The 26789-nt window shown below is 34.4% G+C and overlaps 3 protein-coding genes across 5 annotated transcripts in view; 2 read left to right on the forward strand and 1 right to left on the reverse strand.

Annotated features, from left to right (window-relative positions):
- LOC106673839 (beta-1,3-galactosyltransferase 5) overlaps nucleotides 1–26789 on the forward strand; it is a 107501-nt gene that overhangs the window by 38942 nt on the left and 41770 nt on the right. For 2 of the 3 annotated variants that reach the window (XM_014406164.2, XM_014406162.2), the window contains exon 2: nucleotides 17791–17845. The gene's annotated coding sequence lies outside the window, so the exon portion shown is untranslated. Of the gene's footprint in view, nucleotides 1–10904; nucleotides 10926–17790; nucleotides 17846–26789 lie in introns of those variants that run through there. The other variant, XM_014406165.2, reaches the window with a different exon arrangement.
- LOC106673840 (coagulation factor X-like) lies at nucleotides 2613–4316 on the reverse strand. Its single transcript, XM_014406167.2, has 2 exons — nucleotides 3775–4316; nucleotides 2613–3707 (listed from the first exon to the last, which is right to left on the reverse strand). Exon 2 carries the CDS (start codon nucleotides 3527–3529, stop codon nucleotides 2642–2644), a length of 888 nt encoding a protein of 295 aa, XP_014261653.1. The 5' UTR covers nucleotides 3530–3707; nucleotides 3775–4316; the 3' UTR covers nucleotides 2613–2641.
- LOC112126447 (jerky protein homolog-like) lies at nucleotides 3918–5936 on the forward strand. Its single transcript, XM_024225519.1, is given in 4 exon segments — nucleotides 3918–3932; nucleotides 3979–4039; nucleotides 4751–4856; nucleotides 5143–5936. Coding segments are annotated over 4 exon segments (552 nt in total). The 3' UTR covers nucleotides 5513–5936.

Consider the following 26789-nt stretch of genomic DNA (forward strand, 5'->3'; position numbering starts at 1 on the left):
GATTTCTATTGATCTGGTAAAACAGGGACGCTTATCGATAATCATGTTCTCCTGGCATAAATACTTGGAAATTAGATCCTGAAAATAGAATTAAAAAAATAAAATAAAAAAACTGCCCGACTGGTCCAAATATTGATTTATATATATTTTGTTATGTTATTTGATCTAGTTATTAATAAGTATTTCCAAGCCTATCCAGCTAATGATACACTGTTGGTTGTATTCATCAATCAATTGTAGTCATGAAAAATTAACAATGGAATGATAATTTATTCAGTACGTAAAATTTTGTAAGTTTCCAGAATGTGACTAATGACTGAAGTCTAAATGATGGAGGATATGTAGATCAAAAACCTGTTGGCAATCAATGTTTCTTCATGGAAAGTTCCGATTAGTCAGTCGTTTTCTGAAAACTTTGAGTACAAATATATTTGTACACAGACGTGACTTAGACGTCGAAGAGGATGGATCACGAGATTACTTTGTTTATTTTTGTCCGAACTCGAACATCGAATGGAGCAAGGAGTTCTGGACTATTTATTATATTTGTCATATTTATTATATTTAATCCATTTTAAGTTCTTATTATATTATTTATTCTATTTATTTATAAATTATTGAGTTATAAATGTTCATGAGTGTGCGGGATCCGGGGGACGATCGTCCGGAAATATATAATGAAGAACCGATGACAACTTTTTTTTACGAGGGTTCGCAACAGCAGAGTTGAAAAAATGCCCATTTGTAAGAGTGTCGGGTTCGAATGCATGGCCGCTGGATTCGAACCCAGGACCAACGCTTAAACCGTTTCGGCCACCGACGCCCCCTCAACAGATAGAGTCCATATGTAATATTTATAGAAAGCCTTAACCAAAATGTGGGCAAAATGCATGCAATGAAAGTGGGTAGAATATAACCCAATCAAACTTCAAATATAGTAGTGCGATCATCAACATGGGCAACAAAGGAAAACCAAATACAAAGGAAAATTTAAGACATATACAGTAGCAAACGCTTTAGTCAATTTCGGTGTGTTAAAAGATCACAACTTGACGGCCTTCATTCTTCATCTATAAAAGGCAAGTGGTAAACGTAGATACGGATTTGGCGGAGAAAGAAATACTATCAGAAATTAAAACAAATATTCCCGTCAAAAGTGTAAAGAAAACAGAAAACTGATGTATTCGAAAAAGTAAAAACTAGGCCCTTGTATCGTAACGTTCGAACCTAACGATTATCGGAATGTGTATCCTTCTACGGAGTAAGATGTCGAGGTGATCCGTATATTTTCCCTGTGAGAAAATGTATGAAATTTTTTTCGCTATAATCATTTTAAAAATCTATGTCGTGCTAAAAGCAGATGTTAGGTGTGTGGACTGACGCATGGTGAAGATGAGGTCTGTTTACGCATTGTAAAACGGAGAACAGTAAGGGAAACCATAAAGCTTCGGATAGGTCTTGTCCAGAATATACAAGACTTTCCTAACATAAAAAAATGCATTTTAATTAATTAACATTTTAGTTATCATGTGGGAGGTTATTACGTTGGGAGTTGAGCTTCTCCATACTAAAATTGTCGACTGTTGTCAAACTAGGAAAAACTTCTTATATTTAAAAAAACTGAATCGATAAAAAAAATAAGATTAATTATAATTTTGTCACAATAAAATGAAAACAACTCACTTATATTTATACAAACAATTAAGTAAACAAATTAAAGCGTGATTAATTAAGAATAACGTACGTCTTATATTTTTGGATATCTTCTTTTCTTCAAGACAAAAATATAATGATTTAAAAACAAAACTTTTTGGTGGACGCCAACAGACGCAATCCGGAACAGAATGACTCTGCTTAGGGAATATATGGAACTATGTCGATATACTAAAATGCTAGCCTCTAGTTTGAACCTCAGGTGCCAACTACAGAATAGGCACAAAACATATAATAAATATATCACCGGACACATACCTAGAAGTCTGGTCGAACCCATTCCATTCTCGCCAATAACTTACTTCTACTCCCCAGACGTCACAGACTCACCCAGAGTACTCGATATTTCTCGGGGCGGGGTTAAACAACCCCCCTCCTTTCACGCCAATTTATTATATTCATGGCTATAAATTAATATAAGCACATACCCTATACAGATATAGAAGTGGTCACATTCACACCTCGAAGTATATTCCTCGAGGCGTGGCCCAAACCATTCTCGATAATAACTTACTTTTACTCTCCAAAAGTTACTCACTCACCCCAGATAACTCGAGCTTCCTCGGAGCAGGATTAAACAACCCATATTAATTATAGTCCTATGTTCCTGTTGAAGGGTTAAAACGGACTTATTCTGTAATGCAAAGTTACGGAATATCGGTGTTTAGTCAGTTTATAGGATAAGTTCAATTAAAAACGGGCATGTATAGGCTCAGAAACGACTTGACCGAAGAACCTTTCATTCCAGAAGGCCTCAGGATACAGTTGGCCAAAATGATATGATGGGTGCAGTACGTGAACTCGTACTGGAATTATTGAATTATTTGAAATATGAAAACGAAACCTTTTCAGGGTTTGCTGATACTTATTTGAACAGATGAGTAACTGACATGGTTAATTCAGTTTAGAATCGATCATTATTCATTGTTTATAAGTTTATTCTTAAAAAATTAAGAGATAGTAGTATTGATGCGTACATGACTAGTATGTGAGTGATTGTTGATGATCCATCGTTCATGCACCGTTCAACCCATTCGATTGACGTGTCGATCCGAGCTACGATGGTAAGCTGATTTTTAGTGCATTTATGAATGTAGCTCGAGGTGGAAATGATGCCCCACAAATAGGATTGTATGAAGACCGGATCACCGTCATCGTTCTTGCAGGCAGAGACGTTGGTCGCCAAAACATTAAAACATAGTTTGTCTTTAGCGCTTGAATCCAAGTTATGGAGGTTGAAGAATTGGTGGCAGTCTTCCCAAGAGCTGAGTGTCACGGCTGCCTCCGTTAGAGTCGTATTAGAATCGGCCTTTGCACTGTTCTGCCCGTAGCCGACGACGCTGAACGTCATGTTTAATGTGATGTAAGTCTGCAGGTCGTCCACCGTGTTCTTCTTGGGCAGGTTGATCGGGGCGACATTTTTCAATATATTGAAACTATCCTTCACTCTGACAACTGCCAGGTTGTAGTCGTAAATGGTCTCGCGTGCTCTGCACTCCGGGTGTAACATGATGTCCAGTATAGGGAAGTTGACCGCGTTCTGGTAACGGTCCTTGCAAAGTGCGCAGATCAAATATTCTTGGACCCTTTTACGGATTTGTATGTTCTCTTCTGCCGAAAAACATTGACAGCTGCTCAAGACGTGAAAATCGCTTATTATAGCTCCACCGCATTCGTGGTCTTTATGGGTGTAATCTGTTACGGATACGGCAAAAGGGTAAAAATCTATTTCAGTTGGAACACTCGCATATAAGCCGTTCGCAGGTGCCCTTAATACTGCACATAAAAATATTCCTGCAAAAGGCAATTGATTCATCAGTTTTTGCTGCTTTGCAGTACAAATTCACTCAAGTAGTGCGTATTATCGAGTTTGGATATTTTTAATGAAGAAAACCTGGTGACTGCTTCTTTCTCAATTTTGAAACAGCAGTAAATATCCTATAAATCATCTGTGTAATAGTGGACACATCGATAATTTCATTACGATTGAATTGCTACAATTATACATCAAAACAGCTGAGTAATAGATAGTTACTCATTTCTGGAAAATAATATACTTACATTGCGTATCATCTGTAGTTTTGTAACTGTAGAGGTGTAAAGAGAGTGCCAGTGAAATGGATTGTTTTGTTGGATTGTGTAATTGTATTTACCGGTGGTTGGCTTGTATTTAGTGGTACAATTAAAGGTTTTATGAGAAACAAATGAAAAAAATTAAGGTTGAAGTTTAAGATGGTATATTGATATAAAGTAATTGTAATTAAGAAACGAGGAATCGAGGGCTATCTACGCCAGGAGACAAAGTACAAATCGGCTAGTTCTCAAGGTGGGTCAAAACTCAAATTCTTTCTGGCACTGGCAAGGGGTGCTTGATCTTGTGAACGTTGAAGCATACAAAATTCACCTACCCGCTTGCTTACACGGGGGAAACATTATACACAATGTAGTAGACTCTCGATTAACCGAGATCCGGTTATCCGAGTTTTAGGTTAATAGAGTTAAAATTTTCAATCGATGTTTTCGGATTAAACTCTGTAAAAACCTCGGTTAACACCTAGTAATCCGATATTTTAAAAAAATTAAAAGCGCATATTAAATATGTATGTAAACTAAACTAATAAAGCCATCGTAAACCCAGTTACGATAATATCTGGTACTGGATTTCCTAGATTCTCTGTTGAGTATTCACAGACCACGTCCGTTTGTTGGAGGTAATCTTTTTCCCAAATTGCCAGATCTATTTTACGACACTTTGCCACTCAAATCACTCACCAACGTCCCATTTCAATTTTGAATTTGAAAAATGGCAAAAAGTAGAGAAAATTCGAAAGGTGGGTTGAGATGGGAAGTTGGTGTCCGAGTGGATCGAAGTCACGATAGCTCAAGTGGTAGAGCAGTGGCGTATTTAGCCGAAGATCGTGGTTTCGAATTCCGCTCGTAACACTGACTTTTTTCTCAACCAATAACTTACACAAAGATTAATTAATACAAAATAATTTATACAAAATATTACTGCCTAAAACATCTAACTTTAAAGAAACGGAGCGTGTGCTGCCTTCTTGGCGGTTGAGACGTGATTGCACAAGTTGACGACTTGAGAAAAGGCGCAAAATTGCAAAGGCGACCTGTAAACACTGGTGCTCGTAGCAACCGAAAGCGTAAACATTTGGTTCCCGTAGCAACGGGACGCGTAAACTTCGTTCCCCGTGGCAACGAGACCAAACAAATTCTAACTTAAAAAGAAAGTTACAATTTTAATTCAGACGAAAACATTCTCCAACCCAGCTTTTTAGTTTTCTATTCTTTTATGTGTTTTCTCTTTTTATTTCAGTATAAAATTAAACATTGATCAGTGTACGTAAGTGAAAATGGCTGAGCGCGAAACCAAACGAAAACAGGTTTTGATTTCAATTGAAAAAAAAAAAAAAAAAAACTGGCAATTAAACGAGCCGATGAAGGGGAGAGTTTAAGGAATATCGCTGCATTTTATGGTGTCTCAGAGACGACTGTAGGCGATTGGCGTGGGAACCGTGGAAGCATTCGCGCTACAATCGTGTTCAACACGGCCGACCGGAAGTCGATCATGCCTCCGGAGTGCCCATTGACGAATGAGGCTATCTTTTTGTGGTTCGTTCAACAGAGGAGCAAAGGAATAAGTTTTTCTGGTCCGATTATCAAAGAAAAAGCCATGATATTAGCTAAAAAATTCCCCACAGAAACTGAAAAAATTCAAGGGAGTGAAGGTTGGTTATCCCGGTGGAAAACTAGATACGGCATTCGACAGATAAACATTTCGTGAGCGGAGCTTTTTTTGGTAAATTTTTTGATTCTAGAAACGCACTTACTTTTGGTATAAATTGTTCATTGAACCATTTTCGAAAAAGGTTAGAATCCATCCAGGCACTTTTTTGATCTTTGTAAAAAACTGGCAGATCAGTGGGATTGATATTTTTTAATGCTCGTGGTTTTGCCGATTTACCTATCACCATCAAAGGTAGAAGGTGATTGCCAGAAGCGTTGGCACAAACCAAAACAGTTATTCTCTCTTTGTTTTGTTTGTTACCAGACAAATCACCCTAAAGTTTGCTGGCCAACGTCTTTGACGGTAAATTTTAAAATTTAGACCTGTTTCATCGCAGTTATAGATCCGGTCCAAACAATAATCTTCTTATGTGAAGAAAGAATTTATTTCTTCACAGAAATTTTCAGCAGCTTGTATCCAGACATCGTTGGATGATTATTTTTAAAAAATTTAAAATTATAATAAGTGTTGTGTGGTTTTCTCTTATTTCTTTTTTTTTAAACAATGTATATATATATGTATGTATGTATGTATGTATGTAAAAATAAAAGTAAAAAACATTAAAGATGGAGAAGGTGTATTAAATTATCATAACGTAGCGGGAATAGAAATCCCACAATGCTTAGTAAAAATTAAAAATAATGAAGCATTTTGTAAAATGTACAACTCAAAGGATACTAGCATTAAATTAACAATAACACCAATCGTGGTAAATAATCTAGAAGACTACGAAATTAAATCACGGCATACTGGTTCAAAAACTAATAATAATTTTAACATACTCGGAACAACAAAGAAACAAAAATTAGGTTTAGATCATGTAAACACAAACAATTTTAAACAACACTGGGAAAAAATCCGCACAGAACATATGAACACCGAAGAAAAAGAAATGATTATGAAACTGGTGGATAATGGACATATTTTATGAAGAAGGTACGCCACTTACATTTAGCAATAAAGTAAAGCACATCATACGTACAAGGGACGAAATTCCCATATATACAAAATCGTACAGATATCCTGACGTTCATAGAGAGGAAGTCAATAGACAAGTTAAAACAAAAAATTATCAGACCTTCTTATTCTGCATGGAATTCACCAATCTGGATAGTTCCAAAAAAAATTGGATATGTTTGGAAGACAGAAATGGAGAATAGTAATTCACTACCGGAAACTGAACGATAAAACAATAGATGACAAATATCAAATTCCTAACATTACTGAACTACTCGACAAATTAGGGAGATGTCAGTATTTTACCACCAAAGATTTAGCATCAGGTTTTCACTAAATCGAGTTGGATGAAAATAGCATTCAAAAAACGGCATTTTCAACAGAACAGGGCCACTATGAATTTCTTCGTAGCCCTTCGGTCTAAAAAGTAGTCTACCAACCTTTCAAAGGGCAATGGACAACATACTTCGAGGCACAAAAAATGCTATAGTATATTCAGACGATATACTAGTATTTAGTACCAGTCTTAAAGAGCACATGGAAACGTTAAAGGAAGTTTTCGAAAAACTTAGAGGTGCTAATTTTAAAATACAACCGGACAAAACGGAATGTTTAAAACACGAAGTAGATTATTTTGGTCATGTCGTTACTCCGGAAGGTGTTAAACCGAATCCAAATAAAGTACGAGCTATCCAAGAATATCCCCTTCCCAAAACAATAAGAGAAATTAAAGCATTCCTCGGTCAAGTCGGGTACTATAGGAAATTTATACCCGACTTTGCAAACATAACGAAATCCCTTACACACTATCTAAAAAAGGAGCGAAAATTAACATCAACGAACCATCTTATATTAACAGTTTCAATCTTTGTAAAAGTATATGAATGATCCAATTTTAAAATACCTCGATTTTTCTCGTCAATTCATATTAACGACCGATGTGGCGTTGGGCGCAGTTTTGTCCCAAAATTGTGATGGAAAAGAATTGCCTATAGCTTATGCTAGTAGAACTCTCTGTGAGTCTGAAACAAAATTGTCGACAATAGAACGAGAATTACTTGCAATTGTCTGGTCAACAAAATATTTTAGGCCATATTTGTTCGGTAGGAAATTTGTTATACAGATCGATAACAGACCATTACAATGGCTGTTTTCTATGAAAGAGCCGAATTCTAAATTATTACGTTGGCGACTCAAACTGGAAGAATACAATTACGAAATTAAATACAAAACAGGAAAAGAGAACAAGGTAGCTGATGCTCTTTCGAGAATAGAATTGAATTACATGAAACCGGTGACGAAGTAATAGACGAATTAATTAGAGACTTTTATTTACAAAACCCAGATCTCGAACCCGATAGATTAAATTTTGAAAACGAATCTAATGTAAATCTAGAAAATGAATCCATCGTGGTCAATGTAGATGAACTTGATGGAAATGTAGATGAAAACATCTATGATGACGATGCGACGGTATATTCCAACGGAATTGGAAATACGGTTACGAATATACCGATTATTGAGGGTCCGGTTAATTTCGGTAAAAATCAAATAATAATTTCAAAAGTCGAATTTAATCCGGCAAAACCCAAAATTATTAAGTTGTTCGGGAATTCAAAAACAAGAATAAGGGTCAAATTTTCAAAGAACGATTTCACTAATGACGTTATTAAATTTATAAAAGAATTCATCGTGCCTAAAACAGCATATTGTATTTCGAGTCAGACTTATACGAAAAATTTGCGAAAGTAATAATGGAGGTATTCACTTATTCAGAACTAAAGTTTTTTAAATGTACAGAAAAACGTATCGACGTTTTAGAGGAATCCGATATCAATGAAATTATAGAGAAATATCATATTTCAAAAACAAATCATAGGGGCATCACGGAAACGGAAAGTAGAATTAAACGTATATATTATTGGCCTAATATTAATAAGTCTGTACAGGAATTTATTAATAGATGTGAAGTATGCCTTTTAACGAAATACGATAGACAACCCCTGAATTTAAAGTACAATTTGACTGCGACACCAAGCAGACCTTTTGAGATTGTTCATATTGACACAATTACGCTAGAGAATAAAAAGTTTTTAACAATAATAGACACTTTTTCTAAATTTGCTCAAGCCTACAAAATAGAGTCGAATCAAGCCATCGAAATAGTGAATAAATTAATAAATTTTTTACATCGTACCATGTTCCAAAGCCTATTGTGTCAGATAACGGGCTGGAATTTAACAACAGTCTAGTCAGGGAATTACTATCGCTACATAGTCGAGTTGCATTTCACAACTTCTCAACACACGGAGTCAAACGGCTCTGTAAAAAGATTTCATTCTACCCTCATCGAGCATATCCGATTTTTTAATAATCAACAAGAATTCATGCATGAAGATATCGAAAACAAAGTAAATTTGGAGTATAATCACTCGCTTCACTCAGTAACAAAATTAAAACCTATTGAAATTATCAGTGGGCATTTACAGAACGAATCTATTTTTAAAATCAATTTAGAACAACAAATTTTAAGTAACTGTCAGTGATCATAAAAAGAAAATAGATTTGTTATATAAAACGATCAATGAAACTTCTTTAGCCCATAAAGAACTTATTATCGAAAAACGAAATGAAAACAGAATAGAAATACCAGAAGTAAATATACCGAACGAAGTTTTTGTGAAAGTCAAGCAAAACCAGTGTGAAAAGCATCAGCAAATAAAAACAAACGAAAAACAAGGCTATAATACAAAAAAAAAAAAAGCCAAACAGAGAATAAATACAAAAAGGAGAAAATAAAATTCATAAATAAGAATCTAAAAACTGCCGAAATCATCCCAAGTCATCACAACACAATAGACAAACTACACATATCAAACATTAAAAGACCAAGAAAATTAACAAATTCTCGCGACATTCCAGGTTCTTCCCACTCCTCTTCTGGACCATAACCAGAGGAATCAACATAATTGATATTACAAACGGCATTGGCATAATTCCTGTAAACCTTGGATTGGCAAAGTTGGAAATTTCTGAACATACTTTTATACATTATTTTAGACTAAGGGAATTGTTTAATCAATTAGATTATTTGGAAGAATTTTATAACCATGTATCGAGGATTGTCTACTCTATGAACCATGCCAGTCTACTGTTTATTGGTCAAAGCCTCAGCTTATGGAGTCTTCACATGGTATCGTCAGCGGAGACAACCCTTGGCCATAGCAACCCCTATCAATCAGCCACCCCCGGGAGCTTTATTTGGGCATGGAGGAGTTACGCCTGCACAAAACTATTAATTNTATATATATATATATATATCCAAAATAAACATCTTTTTGTGTAAAATGTGTTTTTAATTAATTTTAATTTCATTTTTTTTTTAATTCGGATTATCCGAGGTAGGTCTGGTCCCGACCACCTCGGTTGATCGAGAGTCTACTCTAATAAATATTAGAATAAAAGAGACTTTTGAAAAACTATTTGTCATTCGTTATTTTTTCAGCGTCCAAATACTGTTTAAACCATATTTTCAGGAAAAAATAACATTTTGATTTGACTTTAAAACAATTTATCGAAACGAAAGTGGTATTAGTAGGCTAATGCACTCAAAATGATTAAATTTGATGAAATTAACAAAAAAATGAATTCGCCAACACTGTTACATGTTGCACGTGGCAAGGGATTTGGCCGTTGTCTGTATAAGAATTTAACTCTTCCTTATAAAGATTTAATTCGTAGGCCAAAGGCTTCACCAGTTGCGGGCCCCGTTTTATTTATTTAACAGCTTCGACCCATGTTGAGGGAGGAAAAACCGTCGCTTTACATTCTTTCACCCTTCTAAATAGACTGGCTTTGTTGTTAGCTGTAAATATTTCTAGAAAAACAATTGGAAAACTCAGTGTTTACTCCTGAATTTAAATTGTATTTTTGTTTTTAATTTAAATTAGTTTGTTTGGTCTCGATGCGTCGGGAACGAATGTTTACGCCTCCCGTTGCTATGGAAACCAAATGTTACCTCCCACAAACGGACAAGGTCTCTGAATACCCAACACTAGACTTGGTTGTACTCGTCGCATAACAAAATCCGTAAAGAATGATTAATTACCTTTGAAATGTGGTTGCGTCATCATGTTTGCTGTTTTTTTTCTCCATCATAGAAAAATTTATGTTGTATAATGGTTATCGGATTTAAATAATTCTCCGTGACCTTTAATGACAATCTATTGAAGAGTTAATTGTTCTGACTATGCCACACGCGAAAAACACATGGCTTCACTGTCCCTGCGCAGTTACCCAGATGTTACAGTCATTAACGGATCCGCTTCATAGAGATTGGTCAGGATTACGTTTACCTAGGTTTTCGTAGTAAATGCATGTTACTGTTTATCGGAATTTCCTTGATTTAGCAGGAGGGCTCAGCCTGTCGAATGAAGGTTCTCTTGTAAAACAGGTATTAATCTACCGAAATTTTAGATTTTACATAACAATTTCTATTGGTCTGTTTATATGGATACTACAAAACACTTTAGTTATTAAAGTGTTAACTTTTATAAGTAAAACAAAACCTTTATTTTGTGCGTGCGTGTGTGTGTGAGATAGAGAGTGAGAAAAGATAAAAAAAAAGTGGGTGGAAGAAAGAAAGCGCGAGGGTGAGAGAAAAAATGAGAAGCGGAGAGAGATAAAGAGAGAGAATGAGAAAGAGGGAGATGTAAAGGGAGAGAGAATGAGAAAGAGGGAGGGCGAGATAGAAAGAGAAAGAACGAGAAGTAGAATAGAAGGGAAAGAAGGAGAGAGAGTTTTATTTAGAATAATCTAGCATAAATACCGGGGACTCGTATTTTGTTGTTTACTTCAAAGTAAATGTATTTTTATATTCGTCATAATTATACTTATTTTAATATTTTTTGTTTATTTTTACCGAGAACAGAAATTGACGAGTTTTAATTTTTTAAAAATTGTTATGATTGTTTGAAATAAAATTACTAAATCACCGGAATCATTTAGTGGTAGAATAAAATTTAACTAACATTATGATTATCTGGAGTTTTGGTGAATTTTCTTTGAAACATCATAACTATGTTTTTTATTAAAACTCGTCAATTTATCTCGTTTAATTTGCTTTGCATTAAATCAAGTGTGTTGTAATAATTCAGCAATAAAAATGTATTAGTTTGAAGTAAACAACAAAATACGAGTGTCCAAATTTTTTTTCATTGTGTATATTTTTGCATAGAAGCAAAGAACTCATTCCAAACCTTCTGTATGCATTTTTCAGTATATGCACAAAAAGAAAACAAACACCCGGGCAGTCTGTTTACTCAATAACTACAAAACCGGGTAAATTATTCACCAATATTGGCTGATCATATTGGATTAACTTAGAGCTGACGGTCTGTAAGCGAGAAAGTTGTAAAACATCCAAGTCGAAGATGAAAACATCTTAATATCGAATTGTTTGTCAAATAAAAAAGTAAAAAATACATAAATCATAATTTTGTTATTATAGTGATTAGTGTAATTATAATAATGTGTGTAATAATAAATAATCACTATAATAACAAAATTATGATTTATGTATTTTTACTTTCATTACTTCGGTTTTTTTATATATCTTTTCTTTAACGGTTTTTACAAATTCAGCCATCGATTGCTGTTAGGTGATATTTGGTTTGTAATAAAACATAAAACAGTCGACAATTTGATTGTTTAATGAAGTAACACGAGATATCTCGTGAGTTTAGAAAATACATACAATTTTATTACAATCTCAATGAAAAGATTTTTCTTATAAGGATTTATCTTATAAGTTCTTATAACTTTAGCCCGATATTTTTGACGAATTGTCTTTTCTATTTTGAATTTCATTTACAGTGTCAATGGCTTTCTTGACAAATCGATCAACCATTTACGTAACAGATCGATTTCATTTAACAATGCATTAGCAAGGAGGGTTTTTCTTTTTCTAGCCTTATTACTTCTACTTTTGTGACGGTGGTGAAAAAGCTCAAATAAATGTCGATGGGCGAGGCGGAAATAGCCTTCTAATAAATAAAAGTTCCAAAATAGTTCTCAGTCTTAACATTTGTAGTAATCGTGTCATGTTCGTAATTGTATCGGTCTTAAGCATTGCTAATAAATATATACTGTTCGTCAAAAATATCGCAACTCATAAATCTCGATATATTTTAGTTTTTGACCTTAACGTGTTCTTTATATTTATAGTAATATTATTTTTGTTACATGAGAAACACTGGGCCCAAAAGAAAGGGGTCAAGGGATCAATCACGTGTTTCGTATATTTTGGTTTGGCATTTTTACCCTTAATTTTAAAACATAAATGAGTATGAAAATAACCCGACACAGTAAACGCTCTTTAAAAAAATTAATGAATTTCTTGATGCTTTGAAGATTTTTGAATTCGTTGTCCTAGTGTTAATTATAAGCCTTCCCTATGCTGACGATGTATTCATTCTGACCACATCTTTATCCGCCTTTCAGAAACATATTGACCTTTTAAAAATTATTGCTCTCAATGGAACCTGGCAGTAAATTTTAAAGAAATCAAAATCTTTTTCGCGGAGCTGCAGGTTCTTTGGCTCTAACACCTCACCTCAAAAAAAAATAAAATAAAATAAAAATTAAAAAAAATAAAATTATTCGGCAAAATTTGCAAATCAATTCGGTCTGGTCGAACCGCTCTCAAACCCTTCTATTAATATTAAATTATTTTAAATTCTTACTTTAAATTATTAAATACTTAATATTAAATTTTAAGGTTTTTAAGGGTCGACATCACAAGTTTGGGGGATATCAGCGGTTCGATTTAGTTGAATCTTTTCAACATTTTTTAGTCGTAAATTATTTCACTTTTCTCACTTCTGCGCTCTTTCAGAATTTTGCGTTCTCTTTTCGAAGACTAATACTTTTGAGTATGGGGTGCAAATACTACTTACAAATTCTAGTATGGATCGAACATAGATAAAATATTTTTTTAAGTATTTCAGGAGATGAGAGAAATTGCATTAAAAACTTAGTACGCTAGAAATTCCATTTTGGTATTGTTATCCCCCAAGTCTTTTTCAAATTATGCAGAGACCAAAGAACTGCCATCAATTTTGTAAAAGAGGGTCTTTACCACTCAGATGAACAAAACAGCACTTGACGGAGTTAAAATGTGTTTAGATTAGACCTCAAAGTAGCGACCACTCACAAATCTTATAAATGTTCATTTGGAGTCTATGGATTTGCGATTATTTTGGTATGATCATTGATTTCACGGTGAATTTTGCCATATATATCATTAATAAAACAAAATGAATGTAATTTGACCTAGGGATAGGGATAAAAGAGGTGGCCACAAGTGCTGCACCTCGACCTGAATATATATATATTGCGCTCTCCTGTTTTTTATAACTAACTGGCCAGCTTCAGGTTGTTAATCAACCTCCATAGCTTTGCCAACGGCTCCTTAAGTGTTGCGGTTTTACCTGTCCTAGTTGCCAGAACCTTCACAGATACACAAAACGTGTTCTGCTGTCTTCCTGGCAGTATCTGCTCAGTGTTTCTTCTGCCTGTACTCCCATTCGGTGCATATGCTTTGTTAAGTGGCAATGTCCTGTCAGCAGTCCAACCAGAATCATTGTTCGGTTGCGGTTGCCTTCCAGTAATTCCTTTGTAAGTTTTGCGGATGGCCCTTCTAATCTGGTTAATAGATAGCTCCTCACTTTTGCACCACTTGTCAACCAGATTGAGGGCTTGTTGTATACGATCCATCACGATGTCTACATGGCAGCGGCCCTTTACTACTACGGCAAGGTCGTCCGCATATCCTAGAGTAAAATCCCTCTTGTTCCAGCATTTGTAGGAGTTCGTCTATCAGCGTCGTCCACAGTAGATGTGAGAGAACTCCTACTTATGGCCCCAGGAGTGATCTTTGCGAAAACTCCGCTTTGCACTGGATATGAATTAGAATATACTTGATCAACGTCGGCGTTAAAACTCTTGTCTAAAAGAAATTTAAGAAAGCGGATTCCAAGCTCCTCCAGTTTGTAAATTAAGAGACCCTCGGAGAAATCAAGGTAGATGATATCAGTTGCAATATTTAGTTGCAAAATTTTGTGCTGAGTTTGATATTTTGCACCATGTGAAACGGAACGTAGTAAGAGAAATAATGTCAATGGCCAATGATTAGTATTAATCCATAAAAAACGTTAACCTTCTCTAAATGGAATAAGCTTTTACTTCATTCCTCAATTTACCAAATATGAAAACCATAAGAATCAATTTTATTAAAATTTATGTACATATACATGTATAAATCCTTTAACGATAGAAATGCCACTATTTGTATCAAGTTACAAATAATGTTGTATCATTTTAAATTTATTTATTTGAAGGCTCCAAAAAAAAAAATGAACAAAATAAAAATGTTAAAGCGAAATCGGTAATTACACCAGGAATGGTTTGTTAATATTTAAAACTTTCGATTAGTATTACCAACAATTACTATCCTAACAACAAAAGTTTTCAGTCGTTAAACTTACCGACAAAGGGTTATTTAGGTCGAACAGTTATTTGCTATTTTCTATGTACATAAATGACGATAGTTCGTATTTAATTTCTTGCTGGACATAGTTTCATAAGGAAAACCACATTTTCACACCGCAACCGCAGAATTGATCCCCCCTTTGGATTTAATCGGAGTTGCTTAACCCGGGGCGTTCCCCGATCATAATTTTCCTAAATTATAACCCGGCGAACTCAATTTAAGTTGGACAGGGTTCCTTTCATGTTGGCGGACGATAATTTATTCGGTAACATCGTTCTATTGCATTATAGATATGGCAATACGAAATTATAAGTTTTTATAGCCCATGCTGTGCTATTCTGTTGAGTTCGTAAATTATTAAATACCTTGAATCAATTTTTCCGGAGGTTATGTTTTTTTTTTTTTGCAACTGATCGATGTGCTTTGTACGTGTGAACGTTCCTTATATGCCTTGTGTGTTTTCAAGGTAAATAGAAATAAATTATTTTAAGACAAATGGAGAATATTTAAATCTGTTTGTAGGTATGATTCACAGTACCATTTCTTGATTTTTAGTAAACCTTTTAAGATGAGTCCAGATGATCACGTGATGATCACAAATCAAGTGAATAAGATTTACCACTGATTTATTTCTCTTGAAATGAAGTTGACGTTTTAACCTAGCTCTAGTGCCTGTTGATTGAAAAGTAAGTTTTATTCTTTAAATATCAAAATTTGGCTTCTAGTTCCTTCACGTCGTTTTTTATTTTTTCATTAATTCTGAGTCAGCAGTCCTATTAGTTTTGATAAATATTGATACGATTTATCTGTCCAAATAAGTTGCGAAGTGTTTATTTTGGTTATCAAACTTCTTTTGACTCTAAGGCTTTGTTTTTGATGCGTAATATGTGCAATATATTGTGCCCTTTGAGGGCTATTGTATCCCCCATTTTGTACCTATAGCACACGGGTGAGTCCTAGTTCATCAAGAAATTTGATTAGTAGGCCCCGTTTTAGTGGTTGATTTTCTTCTACGGTTACGTTGTAATCCGAAACACTTAATCTTGCGGGCAAATGTAGCGCCAGTTTCTTAATAGGTGCGTTGGTGTCTCCTGCTCCTTTACAAAATCTGCACGTGCCATGTTGATTATTAAAATTTTCCTGAATTGCCGATTTAATATCAGTGTCCTGTTAAGAATCCTGTTAGGATTCGAAGTTTTTCCTGCTTTCTTTAAGCATTCTGCTGTTTGTTTCTTTAAATCAGTCTCTTTCCTTGTAAGGGCGTCCGATCTCGTTGCTGTTTCTCTTACATGCCCTGAGACCCAGCAGACCGTAACTTTATTCTTTTAACTATTGGGTTGTCCGGAAAATAATGCAGGATTTTAAGTTTTCNATTTTGATTAAAGAACATTGCTTTAAAGTAACTAGTTTCTTTTTTTTTGTTTAATACCAAAATCCTGCATTATTTTCCGGACAACCCAATACAATTGTTTTGTGTAGTTTTGCAATTCAGCACCATCTTTGAGCTAATGATGTTTGAGCTTAGTGATTTCATGGCTGCTTGGTTAATTGACATAATATATGATTTTGTACTATGTTCAAATTGAACTAAGTTCATATCTCACTTACCAGAACTTCAGACTGAAAGATACTGGTGTATTTTCCATGGATTCGGAGCATTTGGTACCAGGACCGAACACACAGATAGTGACATTCTCAAAGATGGAGTCGTGTTCTCTTCTATTTCTCAATAGGAATGCGTAAACTCCAAAAATATTTATCCTCTCCATTGATTCAAATCAATGTTACTAATTTGGAAAAATGTAGTGGTTAGTTTTTTCAGCAATTTAAAAAAATATACAATTTATTCGAAATGACTTTTGTTTTTGTATCTTGAGGTTAGATCTGTGCCTTCCTGGGAAAGGCTACAAACCCGCAAGATTTTTCACAGTCCAGTGAACTTGATGTAGCTATTTTACTCTTGGTTAGTAACTATCACCTTATTGACGGTAAAACTACATTCGTAGAATTTAAAGCACAACAACGCTGATTACTTTGATAATAAATAATATTTGTCTATTTATCTCTTGATTATATGTTCTAAAATTTTTGTCAATTGTCCTCAGGGAGCAATTATACGATGCTGGGAGAAGAATTCTTGGTCAATTATGAATTTAATTTAAAATAATTTTTTATTCGTGTTTAAATTACAAAACTATCGATGATTCACAGAGCTTGATAGCTTTTTTAGTGAATGTTCAGTCTGATTTATTTTCGCCTTAGAGGATTTTTCAGAGAGTTTTTCCTTGTCACTGATCGATAGTAATGATCAAAATATCATGGGGGTGGCGAATTTACGTTCTTGGAGTGCCGGCCGAAAAGGCTTTCACCCTTATTCGTTCCTCATCCGTAAATATTCTCCCCCATTATTAGGGGGATGACGCAAATACGTTTTGAGGAAAATTCCTAATGAAGATTGAACTCTTGTTTTCCTTCGTGCCGTGGTATGATTGAATATGCATTATGCCTTTTACCCCCTCTGTTTTTTGATCAAATGAGGTGTTTTCCCATCTTGGGAAGATTGAAATGGCAGCTTTGACAATAGCATAAAATTTAGTACTTAAGACTGAAATTGAATCTTCAATTTTCTTATTTGTTTGTATGTGAAAATGTATGTGCAAAATTTTTTGAAATACAATTACAACTCATTTTCCAAAAATACTTTATGAAAAGTAAAAATTCTAGTTAACAATGCTCACTTTATTAACAAAACTTCTTTATTTTTCAGATTTTGAGCTATGCTGGAATCGCCCAATTCCTGATAAAAGCCATGTGAAATAAATGTGAGTAAAATTTTTAACTAAAGATTATTTAACCACTTAAGTGGTGTGGTACACAAAATACACACATAAAATACTGATAAGGATTGGCTTTTTTTAAATTTAAATTGTATAAAGTCCAGTCATAAACAGGTTTGATAATTTACATTTTCTGTATATCCCAAAATAAACAAAATTAACATAATGTGGTAAAAGACATTATTTTGGAAAAATTGTTAAGGTAAAACCTCAAAACCTGCGCACTAACAAGGCGTTATAGAGTATTCAGTACAGATTAGACTATCAATAAAACCAGAGCACTGTCCATAGGTGGCCCTCGGAAGATTTGATTCAAAGAACGAGGGAGGTTTTACTTTTGGGCCAAAAGCCCGCGAATGTATCCGGCATGTAAGGAAGTATATGTACGAAATGTATCATCTAATTGAGGGGTGAAATTCCTGGGCTCTATATAGAGAGCGGGTTGGTAACAATATCACCCGATCGTGCTTGAATATCTGGGTCTCCTGTTCTGTTTTTGGAGGAAAAACGGTGTTTTATTGAATACAGTACTGATAGTTTTGTGTCCCTAGCGTGTGTTGGGAGTGAATGTATTTATTTGCGTGGATGTGAAGTGTGAGAGGGTCGATGGTGGAATGTTGAAGTATATACCGACCCGTCTTAGGTTAGTTATATAACAGGTGTAAAGGGTGATGGAAGGATATCAATTACCCCACCTCCTTGGATGAATAGTATGATAATAGGAAATAATTTATGTAAGAATGAGTGTGAATGGGCCGGTGGACCGGAGAGTGATAGGCTCAACTCTTCACATGTACTATGTATGAAAATGTATGTACAGACATGTGCAGATTTGAGTTTATATAAATCCAAAAAATATAACAATAAAATAACGACATCAATAAAATAATAATAACAAAAAACAGCAATGATAGATAAAAACAGAATTAACTAATGCATAAATAAATACATAAATAAATAAACTTAAAGGAGGTTTAACTTAATGAATACAAAAGAATACATGACAATTAAGTAATTTATAGTATTTGGAATGTGACTAGTAATATGATATCACAGAAATTATGCTTGCATTGGTATGCGGCTTTAGTGATATATAGGGGTTTTGGCGTTTTCAACTGGGCAACAAGGAATTAAAAAGATAATTCATAAAAGTAAAAGCGATTTTCAACTAACGTAGGTTTATCTTCAAGTGAAAACATAAAATTGGGCACATTTGAACCGGAATCATTGTGGAAGAATCTTTTGTTCTCGGTGTTTTGCCGAATAAGAACTTCTCCCAAGTGGGATATAATATAATTTTTAAAAAATTTGAGTAGACAAAAGGGGTAACCAAAAGACAGTTTGCCTTTCAAAAATAACAAAATCACAACAAATAAAAATCACAGACGATTGTCTATAGTTTCATTTTTATGCTTTGTTGTTTATTACCTCTTAGAGGAAACGAAATTCCCCTTTACCTTGGGTAGATCCTGTGCTTTTTTTTATCATTTATAATCCAAGTTGAAACAACAGTTTTCCTTGCCCACTATTGAAAAAAAAACCTCTTTGGGTCCCAAGCTTATGAAGTTAAATAAACAGTAAAATCTTTCATTTTAAGTTCATTTTAACTCTTATTTGTACTGTGTAAAGGCAAGGAGATAAAACGAAGTATCCTCTTTATGGCCAATCTCTTTAGCTAATTTGTCCACATGAGTCTTGCGTTGATTAACTAAAAAAATTGCAAACATTATTTTCTTAAATAAATTGCTGTTGTGCTACCGGCAAAATATGATTACGACAATAATTTCAGCAAATTCTTGTCTTTTACGGCTTAAATGTCGTTTTGTATTATGTTAAATAATATATCCAGCTTTACTGAGATTATCAAAGTATTAAACGCGCAAATCTATAATGTTTGTTATTTATTGTATATTTGGACCTTGGAGGTTTATCACCGATTTGCTGTCCGTGGCGTACTCTACCTAGCCCGAGTTTACATACCCCGTTGTGCGGCTGGGTCTGGGTCATCTCAGCCCACCATATAAAAATATAATCTAGCAACAAAAACACCAACCACCTAGTTTTTACACGAAAATATGGCCAACGTTGAAAACGCATATTTTCTCAGCCTTTTAGGTCACAGACCTCCTCGAGATCATATTTCAGAAAATTTTACGCTGAACAAGATGGCTTTTTAAATGTTTTCATAGCTTCAGTCATTCACCAGTAAATTCAAAAATTCGGTAATATGTTAATTTTTGCACTTTTTACGAAAACTTAAAGTTGAGCTGTTAAACCTATAGCAATCGATAAGAAATTTTAAAAAGATTTCAATTCGTCACTTTCCACGTTGCCCGATTACTCAACCGTTTTCGAATTATTCGCAATTTTTGGGCAAAAAACGTGGGTTATGTGCTCATGGAAAACACTGCTGTACTCAAATTGTTCCATCTAGGAAATTTATGAAATCCTGTCAACCCGTCCTTCTATATTCGGAAAGTAAAGGGCAAATCGCAATGAAATGCAAAGTAGCTCAGGCTTAGTAAATCTTCCTTAGCTTCTAACCATCTACTAGAACTTATTTTTTTTTTTTAATTGTTTTTCAAACTTTACTTATTTTTACCCAACAAGATTGCATATTTCACATTAGGGTTGGGCTCTTTATACAGCATGTAGTGATGAGAGTTCGCAACCCTGGTCAGTAAATTCTTTTTAAGCAATCCTTTACTAGCTGCTATTGGGTTGTCCGGAAAATAATGCAGGATTTTGGTATTAAACAAAAAAAAAGAAACTAGTTACTTTAAAGCAATGTTCTTTAATCAAAATAATTTCCCATACTCTCAATACATTTCTCCCAACGTGTTGGTAACTTATTAATTCCGTCTGAGTAGAATTCAGAATTTTTAGAATTGATAAAGTCAATAAATGCATTTTCCAGTTCCGTTTGATTTTTGAATATTATGTGTTGTAAGTAGTGGTCCAGGTGTCTAAAAAAATGGTAGTCAGTAGGCGAGAGGTCCGGAGAGTAGGGTGGGTGAGGCAAAGTTTCATAGCCAAGCTCCAATAATTTTTGTGACGTTACACGTGACACATGTGGTCGAGCGTTGTCATGCAACAAAATGGGCCCTTTCCGATTGACCAAAGAGGGCTTCATTACTGCCAATTTCTGATGCATGGTATTAATTTGGTTACAGTATGATTCAGCATTGATGGTTTCGCCAGGATTTAAGAAGCTGTAGTGTATTAAACCAAATGAAGCCCACCATACCGTAACCATTACCTTTTTTTGATGAGTTGGGGGCTTTGGAAAATGTATTGGAGCTTCTCCTTTGTCGAGCCACTGTCCAGAACGTCTAGTGTTATCGTAGAGAATCCACTTTTCGTCACATGTAACAATTCTGGCCAGAAATGGGTCATTTTTGTTTCGACAAAGAAGTGATGCACAAACATCAAAGCGCTGATTTTTTTGGCGATCGTTTAATGAGTGTGGAACCCAATTTTCGAGTTTTTTCACTTTTCCAATCGCCTTGAGGTGGTCAGCGACGGTCGTTTTACTGACTTTGAGTTGCTCTGCACCCACCACTGATCGCAGAACATCATCATTAAGAGAGGAAGGCCTTCCACGACCTTCTTCATCTTCAAGGCTGAAATCTCCCTCCCGAAATTTTTTAAACCACCTTTGCACAGTGCACTCATTAACACAACCCTCGCCCCAGACTTGGTTAATGTTTCTAGCCGTTTGGGCTCCGCTTCGGCCGAGTTTAAACTCGTAAAAGAAAATCGTACGAAATTCTCGCTTTGACATTATAAGGATGACTGAATTATTTCCAAGTAGCGGAATGCTACAGAGGTAAACAAACAATATCATTTGGAAGAGGATTAATAAGTGTTGACATTCTACAAATGAGTAATCCTGTAAACGTAAACAGAATATTTTATATAGATTTTTTTTAATGAAAACTTAAAATCCTGCATTATTTTCCGGACAACCCGATATTATCAAAACTGACTTTGACTTATTTTGGGGTTACTAAAACCGAAACTAGAGTCAAGAATAGCACTAGCAACATAATGTTTTGGTGTAAAGTCTTCCATGCCTAAGTCTTCTTTCATACTTCGTGCGCCTTAATCAGTGGTAGCATGTAGGATGGTAAAAATTATATTCGAACCGTATATTTGAAGTGAGTTATGATAATATAAGCGAATAGTGGATGTGGCTCAGTCTCTAATAAAATACTATAGATTGGGGATGAAACAAGGAAGATTAACAGTTTACGGACAAAAACCATTGAACCCTTTCCACAGCAAATATTAACTCCCAAACTTGCGAAGCGTAGTAAATTATGGAATGTTTTCTCTTACATACAATCCTAACCGTCTTTTGTTTAACTAATCAACTACAAGTCCTGCAATTTTTATTTCTTTTACGATAAAACAAACTTTTTCTCTCGCATATATATTTATAATTATCAAGTCGCGTCATTATTAGGCCGAGTTGGTTTTGTAGAAGTTAGTTCAAATTTTGAACGAGGTTCCAGTGAAATCTTCTAAGCTGGTGCAACGTCCCTGACGTGACCAGAACTAACCAATATCTTTTATACAATAAATACGCAAAGTTCATGTATTTCATGCAAACCCTTGTAAATTTTTTCAAAATTTTAGATATCACATTCTATTATGTAGCTATTATGAAACTGATTTTCTGATCTTTTTTTAGTTCAAAACAACTATAATTCATCTTATACAACATATGATAGTCCAGTCCGTTCCATTAATATTTCACAAAAAATAAGCTTTTTATACCAAGCATGTATACTTTTATATAGAAATTTTACTATTGGATCAAATGTTTTATTTCTTATTTCAATTGTCTATGATTCCTGTCCGTCTATTCTTGCTTTTTGTGTAATCCAAGAAAAGAAGTACGCCGATAAGACTAGTGTTGATACTAGTAAAATGAGTTTTTATGTGTCCACAAATAGATCTGTTATTGCAATAGCAGTTTTTCCCGCTAATCTTTTAATTTAGCGACTGACTGTTTTGCATTTCAATTAGAAAAATATTCAATAGAGAAAACAAGCCTTTTTTCATACGAATTATGAATTATCATTCTTTTCGTGCGAATCGACTTTTCGTGTCTGAATTAACCTCACCGTCGACTCAGAGCGAGACCTGTTGCCAATGTGTTGGGTCGATACTGGAAAACGCCTTTTTCCCGTCTGGAAGGAGCCGTTATATAAACATAGCAGGTCTTTTAGTTTTCAACCGAACACCGTGAAAAATAAGCGACGAAATGTTTGTTAACACCATTTTTTTAAATATAACAAAAAATGTTAGTCCAGCATGCCTAAAGTTTTGTATTCAATTAACCATATAAGTTTGATTTGAAGAAATCAAGTCAAACAATTGTCTGAATTAATCTCACAGATGGGACCAACCTATCTAGAATCAACAGACGTCTTACAAATCGTAAATAAGCGCTATTTTTAGCTGTTCCTAGGCCAGAATTAGACAACAGCAGTCTGCGGTACGGCAAGCCATTTCCGTTGAATCCATCAGTATTTTTAAATTTTTAATTTGCTCTTTTTTTTACAGTATCGTGTAATCTCTTCAGTTTTATCTAAATATATCGTCTGTTTTAATTTCACCATATATAGGATCGATATCATATCTCCAAGTAATCCTATGATTCAATTAATTATATTTATTATTGGAAAAATGAAATGTACATTCATTCTCAATGATCTTTAACCTTGGGAGTGAAATGTATGTTTTGTATAATGTTTATTTATATTTCTTCCGATTTATGTTAATTTATATTTCTTCCGATTCGGTTAGTCCAAATTTATTCATTATATTAAACCATTTATGTTTAGTGGTCTAATTGACCATATTAATAATTTCAATTAATTATTCTTTTTATTTAAAATTTATGTAAGGTTGAAAACGTTAGTTAGAGCAGGATTCGAACCTACGAACTTCTTACGTTGTTGCTCTAAGCACTTGAGCTATCGTGACCTTTATTCATTATATTGGGCAATTTGGTGTATATGGGACCTTTACCCTTAATAAAAAAGTTAGAACCTAGAACTCAACTTGTAAAACTTAAACAAGAACTGGCCTGAGTGTCGAAATGTTCAAACAATACTCTATTTTTCTGACAAGCAGATTGTTGTACTTTCCCGTGAGATCAGGCGATATAAGGACCACACTCCGTACTGATAACGCTTGGGCCGAATCAAACATAGCTAAATTATTTTCAGATCATCAACAAGATTGACTCCACAAAATGATAAACCTAACGAGAATCGCCGGCTTAACTTTGGACCTGACTTAAATATCCCTATCAAACTTCCTCTTCCAACTTTCTCAGTGAGTGACTATGTCGTGGTTTCAGTGTAAAGGATGTCATCCTGGGCAACTCTCTCCTCCTTTAAGCGTTTACTCAATCAGACATACGATACACTATTAAACAACTAACTTCTCGAAAAGCTCTAGGATATGATTTAAGTATTACACAAATATTACAAAACTACACAATCAGCATAAATGGAAATCTCTTAACACAATCTTATCTAGATATTTGGTAGTTGTAAATAACCAATAAATGAAATTTTAAAAAAATCATTCGCAATGTTAGTCTTTTTTTAAAACATTTTTTTACAACCAAACAATTGAGTTTTTCGTCGATCAGTACATTTTTACGTTATAAAAAGTGAATGGCTAGACTTGGAAAAGGTATAATGCGCCTGTGAAGTTTTCTTAATGGTTGGTTTGTCTGGGCCGTTGAGATTTCCGGCGTATTAACATTATCATGGTTCGCAAATGTTTCTTCATAACAATTTCAATTTGCGTTATCTAGACAGTTGGTAGGTTGTGGTCAAATCCGAGGCTAAACAGCTTCGACGTCTGGTCACTGAGTACCAAGGTTTGTAACCTCGTCAACTTTACCTTTATTTTGCATAGAAGTCCTATTCCTTTTGCCAGTCATGTCTTGCTACTTTTTTTAGGTATGCCTTCACTGAAACTTCCCTAACCACTATTTCTCCAATAGCAATGGGGCATTTTGTGCGACATGTAGTGCCAGTAACTTGTCGACCTTGTTGAAGCGTAGCGACCTGGTTAATGTAAACTTCAGTTTTATTTTCCTTCTTCTAATAGGTCCTATATTTTCTCTATTAATTCGGTTATTTTGGCTCTCTGTTTTTTAGATTTCAGAAAGAAATAATTCCTTAAAAATTTCTTAAACATTTATAAACAGTTTTTTCATCAAAACTTTTTTTTTTTTTTTTTTTTTTTTTTTTTTTTTTAAATTGGCCTTATGATCTTGCATATTAGCCATAGTACGAATTCTTGAGTGTTCAAATTGGGGGTTATCGGGAAAAAAGGGCCAGAGGCGTCGGTGGGAATCGTACCCACGACCGCGGCGTGAGAGTCTCTCATGCTAACCACTCGGCTACCGCGGTCCCCCAAAACCAGTTTTATGGAGGAAATTAAACATAAACATTAAATATAAGCATTTTAACAACTACTAACCCACTTTTAGTAAACTTTGAATTTAAATCGAATTTCACGAAAGGAGATATTCCTTGCAAAACATTTTAATTTAATTTAAAAAAGTGTTTTTGTCGGAAAATTTCCGTCAGTTATTGACAGATCAGGGATATAATCAAATTAGGGCAAAACGCTGACTTTTCCGTTTCTAGGAATTATTCCTGCGTCAACAGGGAAAATTGAGCACGAGCGTTGACTTGTTGCAACATTGCTTTATTACGGTTGAACAATGCGGGACATTTTGCTGTTAAAGCACCTAATCTCAATCGACCTGTTGAGTCAATTGTCCTCAAGTAAGCTTAAAGAGAATAATAAAATTTTATAGGTCGTTTTCTCCAAACCTCGATCTACTTTTCACCGCTTGTTTAGATGATTCCTCCTCAAAATAATCCTTTGATCCATAAATGATCATATCAATTATTTTAACTAATTATCCTTTTTATCTAAGGTTTTGGTTCAGATGAAAATGTTAGTGTACCGCTAATGGCACCAACGCTTCCATCTCAACCAAGGCTTTAGATAAAAATAATAATTAATTAAAATAATCCTTTAAGTTTAAAGAAATAAACACGCCAATGAAATTACTCTATGTGTAATTAAAAATTACAAACTCTGAATGCTGATAAGTTGGAAGTATATTTTAGGTCATGCTAATGAATTCCCACCTGTTAATCGTAATTTCCCTTTTTCCGTAGTCTGAATAGGGTGCGGCTGTTTCAGAGTTTCATCAATATCCATTCACTGACTTTTGAAAATCAGATTCGTATTTATTAACCAGTCCGTTTGTTTCAATGGAAACCGGTGGAATGTGTGATTCTTTTTTATATGTTTCTCCCTTATTTGAATGTACCTTCTAATTTTTAACAGGATATGGGATTAAATACGGTTTCAAGCTTTCCGGGACTTATTTTAAAAAGAGAAGCAATTGATTTAATCATAACCTCGGAAATGACGCAGATGTCTAGCATTCCATATATTTTTTATACTTTTTACTATTTTTATACCAGGCCTTCCGTTCTACTAATGCCTTAAGATCCGACTCTCGCAGGCTAGATATCATTAAAAAATTCATGGGAATGGACCCGGCTTGGTTATCAAAACTTAGACAATAAGTCTCTTGAAGCAAGTCCGTTTCTTAGAGTCCATATCAAATTTCAAATCCGCCGGCTCTTTCCAGTCAGCTAAGTTTTCCTATTACCAAGAAAATCTTCACAGAAACTTTTATATTTGACCAATTTTTCCTTTTTATTCCGGTCGATTTTATTTACTTAATATTCACAGTAATGGGCTCATTAAACTACATGACGAAAGCTCCAAGCAGCCTATTAAAATACTTAAAACATATAAAAGAGGATGATGAATGTATTTGAACGATTTGACAAGGATCCGGGTTATG

This window comes from Cimex lectularius, unplaced genomic scaffold (genome assembly GCF_000648675.2).
Source record: "Cimex lectularius strain Harlan isolate CLEC.00 unplaced genomic scaffold, Clec_2.1 scaffold6, whole genome shotgun sequence".
Taxonomy (NCBI): Eukaryota; Metazoa; Arthropoda; class Insecta; order Hemiptera; family Cimicidae; genus Cimex; species Cimex lectularius.